Source organism: Mandrillus leucophaeus, unplaced genomic scaffold (assembly GCF_000951045.1).
Source record: "Mandrillus leucophaeus isolate KB7577 unplaced genomic scaffold, Mleu.le_1.0 Scaffold400, whole genome shotgun sequence".
Taxonomy (NCBI): Eukaryota; Metazoa; Chordata; class Mammalia; order Primates; family Cercopithecidae; genus Mandrillus; species Mandrillus leucophaeus.
This window is the reverse complement of record NW_012104255.1, coordinates 922,385-937,181: the sequence shown is the minus strand read 5'-3', so window position 1 is coordinate 937,181 and position 14,797 is coordinate 922,385. Positions and strand designations below refer to the sequence as shown.

Genomic DNA, 14,797 nt, shown 5'->3' with positions numbered 1-14,797 from the left:
TCTCTGGAGGTAATAGAGTAAGTGTTTTCACAGAAGAATTCTATTTTATTTGATTTGTTTCTGAGACACAGGGTCTCACTCTGTTGCCCAGGCTAGAATGCAGTGGTACCATGATAGGTCAATGCAGCCTCAACCTCCCAGGCTCGAGTGATCCTCTCACCTCAGCCTCCCGAGTAGCTGGGATCACAGGCATGCACCACCACACCTGGCTAATTTTTAATTTTTTGTAGAGACAGGGTCTCCCTATATTGCTCGGGCTTTGGTCTCGAACTCCTGGGTTCAAGCAATCCTCTCACCTCGGCCTCCCCAAAATGCTGGGATGACAGGCATGAGCCACCGCATCCAGCCTGGAAGGTAAATTCTGACCTGAATTAAAGCCAAAAAAGGAACATGCACACTATTGACGGATGTGCAGAAGTTTGGAGTGGAGACCAACATTCTAGGCAGAGGCAAGTATGCTAACAGCAAAGTACTACGTCTTACTAGGCATTAGAGGAGAAAAGAAGAAAAGGTTCTGCCTTCTCATCTCAGAGGAACAAGGCTGAACAGTAGAGAAGATCATTTGAGGAGGTACCATGACATATCATTCTCAGTCCTGCAATCTGCTTTAAGATGCTCCCTCTTAATCCCCAAACCTGTGCATATATCACTCCCATCACTGTGTTTGCTATAATACATACCACAATTGGCCTTAATCTAGGGAGATTATCTCAGTGAATCTTTTACCAGCTGCTGACACTAGAAGGATTCAATATGCCATTGCTGGCTTTGAAGATGGGGTGGAGACATGTGAAAGGACTGAAGAGTGGCTTCCAGGAGCTGAAAGTGGACCCAACCACTCCCATGTCCCCTGAAGACATGGAATTTAGGAAATTCAAAATTAAATACAGGAGTGAAGCAGAGAAGTCTAGGAAGGTGGTAATGGGAAATGCCAGGGTGATAGTTGTGTACCAGATGTCCAAAATAATCATTCCAGTTTAGAACAGTATGATCAGAAAGACATGTTAAAGGTTATCATTTCCAAGTTCCCACTGTCATTGCCCCATCCTTCTTTTTAACCTGAGGTCAGAATGCCCAGGTGAGCCTCGGCTGGTTTTGAGTACATACTGCTGCGGCTCCTGCACACCCTCCTACCAGCACTGCAGCTGCCTGGAGCAGGTGTGGACATGCATTTCACCCCACAGAAGTTGCCTGCTGTGATCTATTGAGGGTGGGGGCTAGTCACAGAGAGATTGGAAGCAAAGAGTCAGAGTGGCCCACTTCCCATCAAACCATATGGTAACCAGACAACTAATTTCTGGTCTGCACAATAGCCCTGCCGGTGACCTGACTATGCTGAGGCATAGGTGTATTTTCCTGGCCTCATTCAGAACCTTACCCTCTCACTTCCCCAGAAGTAACTCTTGTAAACTCTTAGGGAAACTGAAGCCACACTTGCTATGACTGAGAAATTCTCTTCAGCTTATCCTCTTCTGGGACTCTTCACCTAATTGTACCAATACTGCCCCTTCCCACCAGCTAGGTGCATGCTTGCCATTCAGTCTTCAAAACAAAACAATACATTACATAGGTAAACTATGATGAAAAACAAAGAAATGAGTAACACAAAACTCTGGGTAGAGGGCCGGGCACAGTGGCTCACACCTGTAATCCCAACACTTTGGGAAGCCAAGGGGAGAGGATCACTTGAGGTCAGGAGTTGGAGACTAGCCTGGCTAACATGGCTAACATGGTAAAACCACATCTCCACTGGGAGTGGTGGCAGGCACCTGTAATCCCAGTAACTCGGGAGGCTGAGACAGGAGAATTGCTTGAACCTGGGAGGTGGAGGTCGCGGTGAGCCAAGATTGTGCCACAGCACTCCAACCTGGGCGACAGAGCGAGACTCCGTTTCAAAACAAAACAAAAAAAAGTCTAGGTAGATATTACTCATGGTGATGAGGGAGGAAAATGCAAATGAGAGAGGCACTCAGATGGCTTTTAAGGTAATGGTAATGTTCTATTTCTTAATAAATGTAGAGCTTTATTATTCTTTACACTCTACATACAAATTTAATATACTGTGTCATAGTGATATAGTTCACAACCACATAACAATTTAAAGAAAAAAGGAGAAGGCCGGGCTCAGTGGCTCACGCCTGTAATCCCAGCACTTTGGGAGGCTGAGGCAGGTGGATCACAAGGTCAGGAGTTCAAGACCAGCCTGGCTAACACGGTGAAACCCCGTCTCTACTAAAAATACAAAAAATTAGCCAGGCGTGGTGGCGGGCGCCTGTAGTTCCAGCTACTTGGGAGGCTGATGCAGGAGAATGGCGTGAACCCAGGAGGCAGAGCTTGCAGTGAGCCGAGATCGCACCACTGCACTCCAGCCTGGGTGACAGAGTGAGACTCCATCTCACAAAAAAAAAAAAAAAAAAAAAAAGGAGAAAATGAGAGGAAAGAAAGCAATGAAAAGGAGAAAGGAGAAAGGAATGAACCCTGATAAAATAAGAGGTGAGGGGAATAGTGGTATGATTAACTTACCATTTCATATGCTACTTCCTCAGGTGTATCTGTTTCTAAATTGAAACTAAATTCAATAGCTTCATTGTCTTTGTGTTTGCCTTTCAATTTTTTAGGGTCTTCAACCCAGAGTCTTAAAGCCAGGGATGAATTTGAGCAATCATCTTCTTCTGCTAACTCCACCCTCAGTCCTGTATCCTCAGCAAAAAATGCATGGTTTAATAGGTCCCTGATAGACAACCTAATAAACGAAACACATATCTCATTATCAGTTCTTCCAATCATAGCAAGATGTAGACCCTTTAATTACTAAAAATTAATTGTATAAAAGCAAAAAACTTATTTGAAATTTTCTATCAATTTAATCATTAATCTGCCTTGTTATAAAAACCACATCTCTTTCTTTAACAGATACTGTGGAAGCAAAAACAACAAAAAATCTTATATCCAACTTATTACCAGGGATGCAAAGAAATCCCAACTAACATGCATACGGAGTGACTTCAATTAAAAACGAATTATTGGCCGGGCGCAGTGGCTCACGTCTGTAATCCCAGCACTTTGGAAGGCCGAGGCGGGTGGATCATGAGGTCAGGAGTTCGAGACCATCCTGGCTAACATGGTGAAACCCCGTCTCTACTAAAATTACAAAAAATTAGCCGGGCGTGGCGGCATGCGCCTGTAGTCCCAGCTACTTGGGAAGCTGAGGCAGGAGAATGGCGTGAACCCGGGAGGCGGAGCGGAGCTTGCAGTGAGCCGAGATTGTGCCACTGCACTCCAGCCTGGGCGACAGAGCGAGACTCCGTCTCAAAAAAAAAACAAAAAACAAAAAAACAAAACAAAACAAAAAACGAATTATTAACCAGTAATACATCTAAATAACAAAGTTTAACATACACAAAATTATGCCTAGTGAGAATTGGAGAAGTAGCTTAGTACATGTTAGGCAAATTTCCCTAAGCCACTGGCTTAAGTTACTCAGACTCAAACAGTAGATTCTCAGCAAAGGGAACCAAAAACTCTTGCAGATTTATAAACTCTAAAGTACATTAAAAATTCAAACTCTTTTTACGAATGTTATAAATAGAAGTCACTGTCTCCATCAATAATCTAGTCAGTGTACTTTACAGAATGCCATGGGTGAAGCTAATGTGGTTCCGCAAAGTCCAGTGGTTTTCGTACTTAACTCTGGTTTTAGACCAGAGTATACATATAATGGATACAACCCTAGCCTAGTATTAGGGATTAACCATCTCTGAAGAGAAACAAAGGACATAGCTTCAAAAGATTTGTTTACAAGCTGGATAAGTTAATTTAGTTTTCTTTTACTAACTTTTAAAAAAGATACATAATATTTAAACTCTCTGTATTACAGGTCAGGGAGAGCTGAAACTGATATACTGCATAATGTCTACAGAGACCTCTTCCTATACTACTTAAAGAGAAAAAGTATATACACAGCATGATATCCTGTAAGTTGAGGATTTTCAACCCCCTACACTTTTAGTGACCAAGTGACAAATACTTAACTAAGACAGTGTCATAAATAGAACAAGCCATCATTCCATACAAAGTTGATTTTTTTAAAAAAAAGATAAAGCTGCTCAAATGAATTACTTTTAAGACTAACGTGAGATGTGTGTGTGTGTGTGTGTGTGTGTGTGTGTGTGTGTTTGAGACGGAGTGCAGTCACGTGATCTTGACTCACTGCAACCTCTACTTCCTGGGTTCAAGCGATTTTCCTGCCTCAGCCTCCCAAGTAGCTGGGACTACAGGTGTGTGCCACCACGCCCAGCTAATTTTTGTATTTTTTAGTAGAAACGTGGTTTCACCATGTTGGCCAGGATGGTCTCAATCTCTTGATTTTGTGATCCGCCCGCCTCAGCCTCAGGCGTGAGCCACTGTGCCCGTCCCTAAGACTAAAGTGAAATGTGTTTAAGGAGGCACAATCAAGTAAAGCCTCTGCCTCTCAATAAAAATTTTTACTGTTTTATAGTGAATTTTTACTGTAAAATTTTTATTATTTACAGTAACATTATTTTGGTTTATTAGTTTGCTTGTTTGCTTGCTTGTTTTGGGATGGCGTCTCACTCTGTTGCCCAGGCTGGAGTGCAGTCGCAAGATCTCGGCTCACTGCAACCTCCACCTCCCAGGTTCAAGCAATTCTCCTGCCTCAGCCCCCAGAGTAGCTGGGATTATAGGCACCCACCACCACACCCAGCTAATTTTTGTATTTCTTGTAGAGCTGGGGTTTCATCATGTTGGCCAGGCTGGTCTCAAACTCCTGACCTCAAGTGATCTGTCCGCCTCAGCCTCCCAAAGTGCTGGTATTACAGGTGTGAGCCACCGCACCCAGCCTGTTTGTTTTTAAGACAGGGTCTTACTCTGTCATCCAGGCTAGAGTACAATCATAGTTCATTGTAGCCTCCAACTCCTGGGTTCAAGCAATCCTCCCACTTCAGCCTCCCCAGGGGCTGGGACTACAGGCGTGTGCCACTATGCCTGGCTAATTTTTTCATTTTAATATTTTGTAGAGACAAGGGTCTCATTTTGCTTCCCAGGCTGTTCTTGAACTCCTGGCCTCAAGTGATCCTCCTGCCTCAGCCTCCCAAAGCACTAGGATTACAGGGGTAAGCCACCACCCTCAGCCTATTATCCTTTTAGTCATCAAAATAATACTTGTTTTATGTAATTACTAACTTGGCTCAAGGTCACACAGGCTAAGTGTGAGTCCAGATTTGACTTTAAGTCTGATGATGAAGCCTCTGCTTTTTCCAATATACTAATATGCTATAAATCCTTTTCAATACTCCAATGCTCTTTGGTAACAGAACATATTTAAAGGCTGTACAAACAACAATCAGAATCCGAACTAAAATAGCTACTTCTATAGTGTTTTTAGTCTCATGTTTACAAGCATGCCTAAGCTCTTATCTCAACAACAAAAAACCAAACAAGCCAATTAAAAATGGGCAAAAGAGTTGAATAGATATTTCTGCAAAGATATACAAATGGCCAATAATCCCATGAAAATTTCTACTAAGGATATATCACCTTTACTAATAATCATCAATAACGAAGTAAAAATCAAAAGACAAACCTACCAATTTAAAGTCAGCAACTGTCCAAAGCTGAAACTAAAGGGTGGCAGGCCGGGCGCAGTGGTTCACACCTGTAATGACAGCACTTTGGGAGGCCGAGACGGGTGGATCACTTGAGGCCAGGAGTTGGAGACCAGCCTGGCCAACACGGTAAAACCCCGTCTCTACTAAAAATACAAAAATTAGCCAGGTGTGATGGCATGAGCCTGCAATCCCAGATACTCAGGAGGCTGAGGCAGGAGAATCGCTAGAACCCGGGAGGCAGAGGTTGCAGTGGGTCAAGATCGTACCACTACACTTCAGCCTGGGTAACAGAGTGAGACTCCGTCTCAAAATAATAATAATAATAATAAATTAAAAATAAAATAAGAAATAAAACCTAAAGGGAGGCAAAAGCTAAGAGTAATGGGAGTTGTCTATAAGGCAAATTGTGACACAAATAAATGTGGAATACAATTTCTTGAATACATATTTCTTCTATCCATATTAGCTTTATCATTACCGTGACACTAAGGATATAGAATCAAATTTTTAAAACTTTGTCCACTCTCAACTGTTAGAAGCAAATTAACCCGTGGGGGCCTACTGACTGTTAAGCTGATGGCTGAAGGTGATGAAAGCTTGTCAAAGGCACACACACACACAAACACAACCCAAACGTCAGTTCAAGAAAAATTCAGCACATGATATCCAAGTCTAAAATGGTAAACAACATGCACTGACACAATTCAATCTAGAGTATGGTTTGGCTTCTACTCAAAAGTCAAACTCAGCATGACTGAAAGGTCAGAAAACGACCCAATGCAAGATAAGAGAAAAATGCATCTTTTAGTTATGTCGTTTTGCTACAATTGCACCCACCTTTCAGATTTGTTTTGACGAATACATCCTTCAATGATTTCTTTGACTTCAGGATCAGTGACTTTATTGAAGCTGGCTGGTTTTATGCCCTAGGAGAAAAAAAATGGTTTCTAGTAACAAATGATGCAACTGAAAGCCCAAGTCAATATGACATTTATTAAACATTATTTTTATCACTAAACCATAGTCAAATTTTAAATGAAGTATTTGTAAATATATATGTATATATATAGAGAGAGAACATAAGTTTAATAACCTTTTGGCAAGGATGTTGTCTACAAATAACAGTAAAAAACTGTAAATAATCTAAACCTCTGACAACAGAGGCAAAGTTACACATATTATGTTATATATATATACCATGTTTTTCAAATCTAGACCTGCAGGTATATATGACAATATACAGAAATTAAAAATGTTCTCAGAATAATTAATGACATGGAAATTATCATAATGTACTATTAAGTAGGGAAAAATAGGATCCCAAAATCTACATATAGTATAATCCCAATTAACAAAATATAATAAACAAGTTTATTATTATTATTTTTTTGAGATGGAGTCTCACTGTGTCACCCAGGATGGAGTGCAGCAGCGCGATCTTGGCTCACTGCAACTTCCCACCTCCCTGGTTCAAGCAATTCCCCTGTCTCAGCCTCCTGAGTAGCTGGGATTATAGGCGCACACAACCACGCCCGGCTAATTTTTCTGTATTTTTAGTAGAGATGGGGTTTCACCATGTTGGCCTGACTGGTCTTGAACTCCCGATCTCAGGCAATCCGCCTGCCTCAGCCTCCCAAAGTGCTGGGATTACAGGTGTAAGCCACCGTGCCCAGCCATAAACAAGTATTTTTTTGAAATCAGAAAATAATTAATGCTAGTTTTAAAAACTTTTGAAAATTCAAAATAAAGGCTTCTCTACATTCCAATTCTCTATCTATCTATCTATATATAATTGTTTGTTTGTTTTGTTTTTGAGACATATATTTTGTTTTGTTTTTGAGACAGTCTCACTCTGTCACCCAGGCTAGAGTGCAGTGGTACGATCTCAGCTCACTGCAACCACTGCCTCCTGGGTTCAAGCGATTCTCATGTTTCAGCCTCCCAAGTAGCTGGGATTACAGGCATGCGCCTCCATACCTGGCTAGTTTTTTTTTTTAATAAAGATGTGGTTTTGCCATGCTGGCCAGGCTGGTCTCAAACTCCTGACCTCAGGTGATCCGTCCACCTCGGCCTCCCAAGGTACTGGGATTACAGGTGTGGGCCACTGTGCCCAGCCTACCTTGGCTTTTAATGTAATCTAATTGCAAATTTTTATAATTTAGTTTTATTTTCAATGGCCATGTTTAACAATCGGATTGCAGAATTTCTGAAAACGTAATAGCATTTGTGAGCTGGTATGAGCCAGCTCATGCACATCCTACCCTATGGACCTTGTTTGGATCCTGATTTGAACAAACCAACTGTAAAAAGGCATCATTTAGACAATTTTGAAAATTTGAGTATGGACTGGGTTTCAGATATTTGATATTAAGGAATTATTCATGAGTATTTTAGGGGGACGATTACGTGATTTTTTTTTTTTTTTTGGATACAGAGTTTGCTGTCACCCAGGCTTGAGTATAGTGGCACGATCTCGGCTCACTATAGCCTTGACTTCCTGGGCTCAGGCAATCCTCTCACCTCAGCCACCTTAGTAGCTGGGACCACAGGTACACACCACCACACCCAGCTATTATTATTATTTTTTTTTGTATTTTTGTGTAGAGATGGGGTTTCACCATGTTGCCCAGACTGGTCTTGAACTACTGGGCTCAAGCAATCTGCCCACCTGGGGCTCCCAAAGTACTAGGATTACAGGCATGAGCCACCATGCCTGAGCTACATGATTTTTTTTTTTTTTTTTAAAGGTTCTTATCTGTTAGAGATGTAAACTGGAAAATTCATGGGTGAAATGACATGATGCCTGAGATTTGCTTTAAAATATTCCAGGATACAATATGTATGGGGGCAGATAGCTGAAACAAGGTTGACAAAATGTTTGTTGTTGAAACTGGTGATGGTTACACGGGGCTTCATTATGCTATTCTACTTTCAAGTATGTTTGAAAATTTCTATAAGAGCTCAGAAAAAGAGATAAGGCTAGAATGTGTTTTTAGTTTTGGCCCATATTTTGGAAGGCCATAAATAGAAAAGAATTTTGTGTTAAGATTTTCTAAGTTACAGCTCCTGAACTGTTTTTACGTAGGAGCAGAGAAAGGCAATAATTTACCCAGAGCTGAGAAATGAATATACCAGTGGGAAGGTCAAAGAGGGCTTTTTCCATAGGTAGAATAACAGGTCAATTTTTTTTAATTTTTAAAATTTATTTATTTTTAAAAATTCATTTTTACTTTTAATTTTTTATTGTACTTTGAGTTGCTGTTTTAATACATCTATTTTTTGAATAGTGACTTTATTATTTTATATTAAAGTCATTAAAAATGCCATATCACAATTCAGATTTCCATCTGTCTGTCTTAAGCTTCTACATTTTAGGAACTAAATTAACTCCTAATTTCATCAGATTTATCTACCATGTAATATTGGGCTTTCTGATTCTGTGTCCTTTGAGGTAGCATGACAGGCGTAGAAGTATATGTTAGATTGCCTCATTCCATAACAATTATTCTTTCCATTGTATCTTTCTGCTTCCAGCTTAATTTGGAATTTTCTATTAAATGACTCCAATGATCTTACTTGGGTTATTTTTTAAATCTAAAATGCTTAAATAAAAGATAATAGAATATAAAATAAGCAGATTTAGAAAGCCAATATGTTGGCTTTTTATAATATGTTTATTATGAAAACATTTTGAATTGTCTGGACTTCATTTATTTGTTACTGAATTCCTAGAACCTGATAATTAGCTTGAGGTACGTGCTCTCAGTATTTTATTATTGCTTAAGGATAAAAACAATACAGATTAATATATAGGTATATATGTTCATATATATACATATATACACATACATACACATATGTATCTACTGATTGCTCCTTGCTTCTAGCCATTCTAGAAGACTGAAATATATTGAATTGGGCTGGGTGCAGTGGCTCATGCCTATAATCCTAGCATTTTGGGAAGCTGAGGCAGGAGGACTGTTTGAGCCCAGGAATTCAAGACCAGACTGCGCAATACAGCAAGATCTTGTCTCTACAAAAAAAAAAAAAAAAATTAGCCGAGTTTGGTGGCACGTGCCTGTAGTCCCAGCTACTCTGGAGGCTGAGGTGGGAAGATCACTTGAGCCTGGGAGGTTGAGGCTGCAGTGAGCTGTGATCATGCCACTGCACTTCAGCCTGGGTGACAGAGTGAGACCCTGTCTTTAAAAAAAAAAAAAAAAGAAAGCAAAAAAAAGCCAAAGTAATAAAAACTGAAAACATCACTCCCTAACTATTTTACTACAGTTTACTATTATTTATGCGTTTGCGGTTATTTAGTTACTCTATCTGCATGGTAGAAATGAACATACAATGAGTGCAACAGTGCATCTCTTCCCAACTCTTCATTCAGTGAGGTCACACTGGTAACTTGAAATCAGCCATGGTGGGAGTACTTATACCACAAAAATCAGCAAATACTAGAAGTCAGCATTCTTTCTTTCTTCAGAGAATCAGGTGTTAAACATTTACCAGCTCACCACTACTCTTAATTAAGTCTCTTGTATTCTATAAAAGTCTCCCTTCCTGTTTCCTTTATAAAATGTATTTGTTGGAGAAACTAGGTCATTTGTCCTATAGAATGTCCCACATTCTGGTTGTAGCCTTATTTCTTATTGTCTCCTTACACAAACTTCTAGAGTCAGACAGACTTGGGGTCAAAACCCACCATTATCAGTAGCTGCGGGAAGTTGGGCAAGGTACAACCTCTGATTCTTAGTTTCATCATCTGTAAACTGAGGATTGCACCTATCTCGTAGGGGATAAAGATTAAAGTATGTGGTGGCCAGGTGCAGTGGCTCACGCCTGTGATCTCAGAACTTTGGAGGCCAAGGTAGGCGGATCACGAGGTCAGGAGTTCGAGACCATCCTGGTCAACATGGTGAAACACTGTCTCTACTAAAGATACAAAAAATTAGCCAGGCGTGGTGGTGCGTGCCTGTAATCCCAGCTACTTGGGAGGCTGAGGCAGGAGAATCACTTGAACCCAGGAGATGGAGGATGCAGTGAGCCAAGATCGTGCCATTGCACTCCAGCCTAGGTGACAGGGTGAGATTCGGTCTCAAAAAATAAATAAATAAAGTATGTGGTAAACCGCATGCATTAAAAAACAGTATCTCCTCACATCTGTTAGAATGACTATTATCAAAAAGATGAAAGATAAGTGTTGGCGAGGATGCAGAGAAAAAGGAACGCTTGTACGTTGTTGATGGGAATATAAATGGTACAGCTGTTACGGAAAATGGTATGGAATTTCCTCAAGAAAACTAAAAATAGAACCACCATAGCAATTCTACTTCTTGGTAGATACCCAAAGGAATTGAAATTAGTATGTCAAACAGATACATGCACGCCTATGTTCATTGCATCACTATACACAATAGCCAAGATATGGATGACCTAAATGTTCATCAGTGAATGAATAAAGAAAATATGGTATATATACACAATGGAATACAATTCAGCCTTAAAAAAGAAGAAAATTCTATCATTTGTGACAATGTGGATGAACCTAGAAGACATTATGTTAAGTGAAATAAAGCAGCACAGAAAGACAAATACAACATGATCTAATTTGCACATGGAACCTAAAAAAGATGAACTCATAGAAGAGTAGAATGATGGTTACCAGAGACTGGGAGTTGTTGGGGAGGAAATGGGGAGCTATCGGTCAAAAGGTGTAAGTTGCAGTTAGGAGGAGTAAGTTTTGAGATCTACTGTACAGCAGGGTAACTACAGTTGATAATAATAACAATATACTGTAAATTTCAAAATAACTTAGTAAATTTCAAATGTCTTACCACATAAAATAATAAGTGGGGTGACAGATATGTTAATTAGCCTGATTTAATCATTCCACATTTGTGTGTGTGTGTCTGTGTATCTCAAAACATCACATGGTACCCCTTAAATGTGTACAATAACAATTTGTCAACTAAAAATGATATTAATTTTGGCTGGGCGCAGTGGCTCACACCTGTAATCCCAGCACTTTGGGAGGCTGAGGTGGGTAGTGGATCACAAGGTCAAGAGATAAAGACTATGCTGGCCAACATGGTGAAACCCTGTCTCAACTAAAAACACAAAATTAGCTGGGCATGGTGGTGCACGCCTGTAGTCCCAGCTACTTGGGAGGCTGAGGCAGGAGAATTGCTTGAACCGGGGAGGTGGAGGTTGCAGTGAGCCGAGATCCCGCCACTGCACTCCAGCCTGGTGACAGACTGTGTCTCAAAAAAAAAAAAAAAAAAAAAAAAAGATATTAATTTTAAAAGAATTTTAAAAACTGGTACCTACTAATGTTAAGCTACCTAAAACAATCTTTCACAGCCCGTCTTGAGCTGCCCAACTGGATATGAAGTAGTCCTCTTTTGAATAAGCATAACACTTTGCTTCTACCTTCCTTATGTCCCTTACTATACTCTCATCCTCTTATTTTATAGTCATTTGTGAATTTATATTATTCCCTTATTTAAAATGTAAGCTCTTTGAGGGTAGCAAACACTTCTTACTCATCTTTGCATTCCTTACAATTTCTAACACAAAAATTTACTCATAGCAGGACTCAAATACTGTATCTATTGAACTATATTTTGAATGCCCTTTCATAAAAAGGCTTTTAGACCTAGAAGAAACTATGTAGTCAGTTTCTATTATTCAGCTTTGAAAAATAAGATCCATCTAACAGATAACTAAAAATTCCTTATGAACAAATATATATAGATGATATACCTGTACGTTTTCCCAAAGACACTAATACAAAGCATTTTATATGACTCCAATGAAGCATAGTCATATGGTATAAATCTAAGGCTTGTTGCATTACAATTGTTAATTTTAATACTGCTACCTAGAGCTAAACCAAAATTAGTTTTGAGTAAGTCAAACTTAACTAATTTCAACATGAAATGTGGCAACAGATAAAGTAAAAAGAAAAAAGTTATACCTACACTAGTTACTTTCCGGTATATTTGAGCTGCATTCTGACACTCAGAATAAGGATACTCCGACGTGGCCATTTCCAGCATACACATTCCAAAAGCATAAACATCTACAGATTCATCATAGTGTTCTTCATACATCTCTGGAGCCATAAACTCAGGAGTTCCTACAAAATAACACCACCACCACATTTTTTATGAAAGAGAAAAAAGTATCCACCAAGATCACATCCCCTTTCCCATAAGGATTATCTGTGTTAATTTCTACTCCCCCAAAGCAAATTTCTTTTCTTTTTTTTTGAGATGGAGTCTTGCTCTGTTGCCCAGGCTGGAGTACAGTGGTGCGATCTCAGCTCACTGCAACCTTTGCCTCCTGGGTTCAAGCAATTCTCCTGCCTTAGCCTCCCAGGTAGCTGGGATTGCAAGCGCCTGCCACCACGCCTGGCTAATTTTTGTATTTTTAGTAGAGACGGGGTTTCACCATGTTGGCCAGGCTGGTCTCGAACTCCTGACCTCGTTATCCACCCGCCTCAGGCTCCCAAAGTGCTGGGATTACAGGCGTGAGCCGCCGTGTCTGGCCGCAAATTTTTAAGTATACAATTTGTTGAATATTTGCTATATCTACATAAAGCACTGAAATAATGTATTTAATTTTCCATACTGATAGAGTATAATTTGTAATGCTCAAGATTAGGTAATGATTAATAAAATGTTCTTATTTCTATCCTTTTTACTTAAATTTTTCTGAATTAACTCAGTAAATTCTCTTATTTACGTCCTTAGAACCTTTCAATAATCCTAAATATAAATATAATCCCACAAAAAATACATTAGGATGTCTCTGAAATAAGCCAATATATAATAGGTATTTCAAAGCAAATTCAGTCTAAGCCCAGTGTTGGCAAACTTTTCTGTTAAGGGCCAGATAGTAAACTGTTTAGGCTTTGCAGTTTGTATGGTCTCTGTCACACAACTACTCAACTCTGTCACTTATAGGTGCAAAAGCAGCCCTAGACAATCTGTAAATGAGTGAGTGTGGCTGTGTTCTAATAAAATTTGACTTACAAAAACAGGCAGTGAGCCACATTCATCCCACTGGCCATAGCTGGCTGACCCCTTTTCTAGACCTATACAACTGAAAAATCTCTCTTTACCCAACCAGTAAACTTTAAAACATTAATCACCAATGACACTCTTAGCAAATGAGGTGCGCATTAAGGTGGCTAATCCTAGATCACCAATCTTCACAGATCCAGTGGGTCCCGTGATGAAAATATTGTCACACTTCAGATCCCGGTGAATAATAGGAGGAGTCCTAGTGTGCAAGAACTGCAACCCCTTTAAAATTTGCCTGCACCAGCTCCTTAAGACCTTTGGTTTCATGACTTTAAATCGTTTTAAGTACCTATACAAAGAAACAAAAGACCATGTGTAAACAAACATATCCAGCTTATTATATGAACACTATTAAGGTAAGTTACATAAGCAAACAACTTATGCACTATGATTCCCATCACTGAGTTGTTTTCTATTGTCTGCTATGGCAAAAAAAAAAAAGGTTTTTTAAATCTAATACTTCATTCTTAGATAAGACATCCTACCAAGCATAGCCTTTTTTTTTTTTTTTTTTTTTAAGATGAAGTCTCACTCTGTCTCCCAGGCTGGAGGGCAGTGGTGCAATCTCAGTGCACTGCAGCCTCCGCCCCCCAGGTTCATGTGATTCTCATGCCTCAGCCTCCCAAGTAACTGGGACTACAGGCGTGCACCACCATGCTGAGCTCATTTTTGTATTTTAGCATAGACAGGGTTTCACCATGTGGGCCAGGCTGGTCTTGAACTCCTCACCTCAGGTGATCTGCCTGTCTCGGCCTCCCAAAGTGCTAGGATTACAGGCATCAGCCACCACGCCTAGCCAAGTGTAGCATTTTTACTTCAAACTAAGAATCATTCCACAGTGGCCTTTTGTAGAATGGCAGCACAATTTTAAAAAGAAAGTCCTTCTCTACTACCTAATAACTGCTTATATAAAGTCACTAGAGGGTTAAACTATGTAAAATTTTAGTATATACACAAATGTTAGGAAACAAAAAGTTTACACATATTTAATACTTGCAAGTGATTAAACCACATTTAATATTTACAAGTCATTATTCACCAAATGAATAATTATGGTTAGAAATAAAAGACCATAATAGT

The 14,797-nt window shown here is 39.7% G+C and overlaps 1 protein-coding gene across 2 annotated transcripts in view; it reads right to left on the bottom strand.

The window, feature by feature from the left end:
* WNK3 (WNK lysine deficient protein kinase 3) overlaps nucleotides 1-14,797 on the bottom strand; it is a 192,030-nt gene that overhangs the window by 109,695 nt on the left and 67,538 nt on the right. For both annotated transcript variants that reach the window (XM_011991993.1, XM_011991994.1), the window contains exons 4-7: nucleotides 13,786-14,006; nucleotides 12,611-12,768; nucleotides 6,465-6,553; nucleotides 2,524-2,743 (exon numbers count right to left, since the gene is read on the bottom strand). In XM_011991993.1, the coding sequence (XP_011847383.1) occupies nucleotides 2,524-2,743; nucleotides 6,465-6,553; nucleotides 12,611-12,768; nucleotides 13,786-14,006 (688 nt within the window). The remainder of the gene's footprint in view (nucleotides 1-2,523; nucleotides 2,744-6,464; nucleotides 6,554-12,610; nucleotides 12,769-13,785; nucleotides 14,007-14,797) is intronic.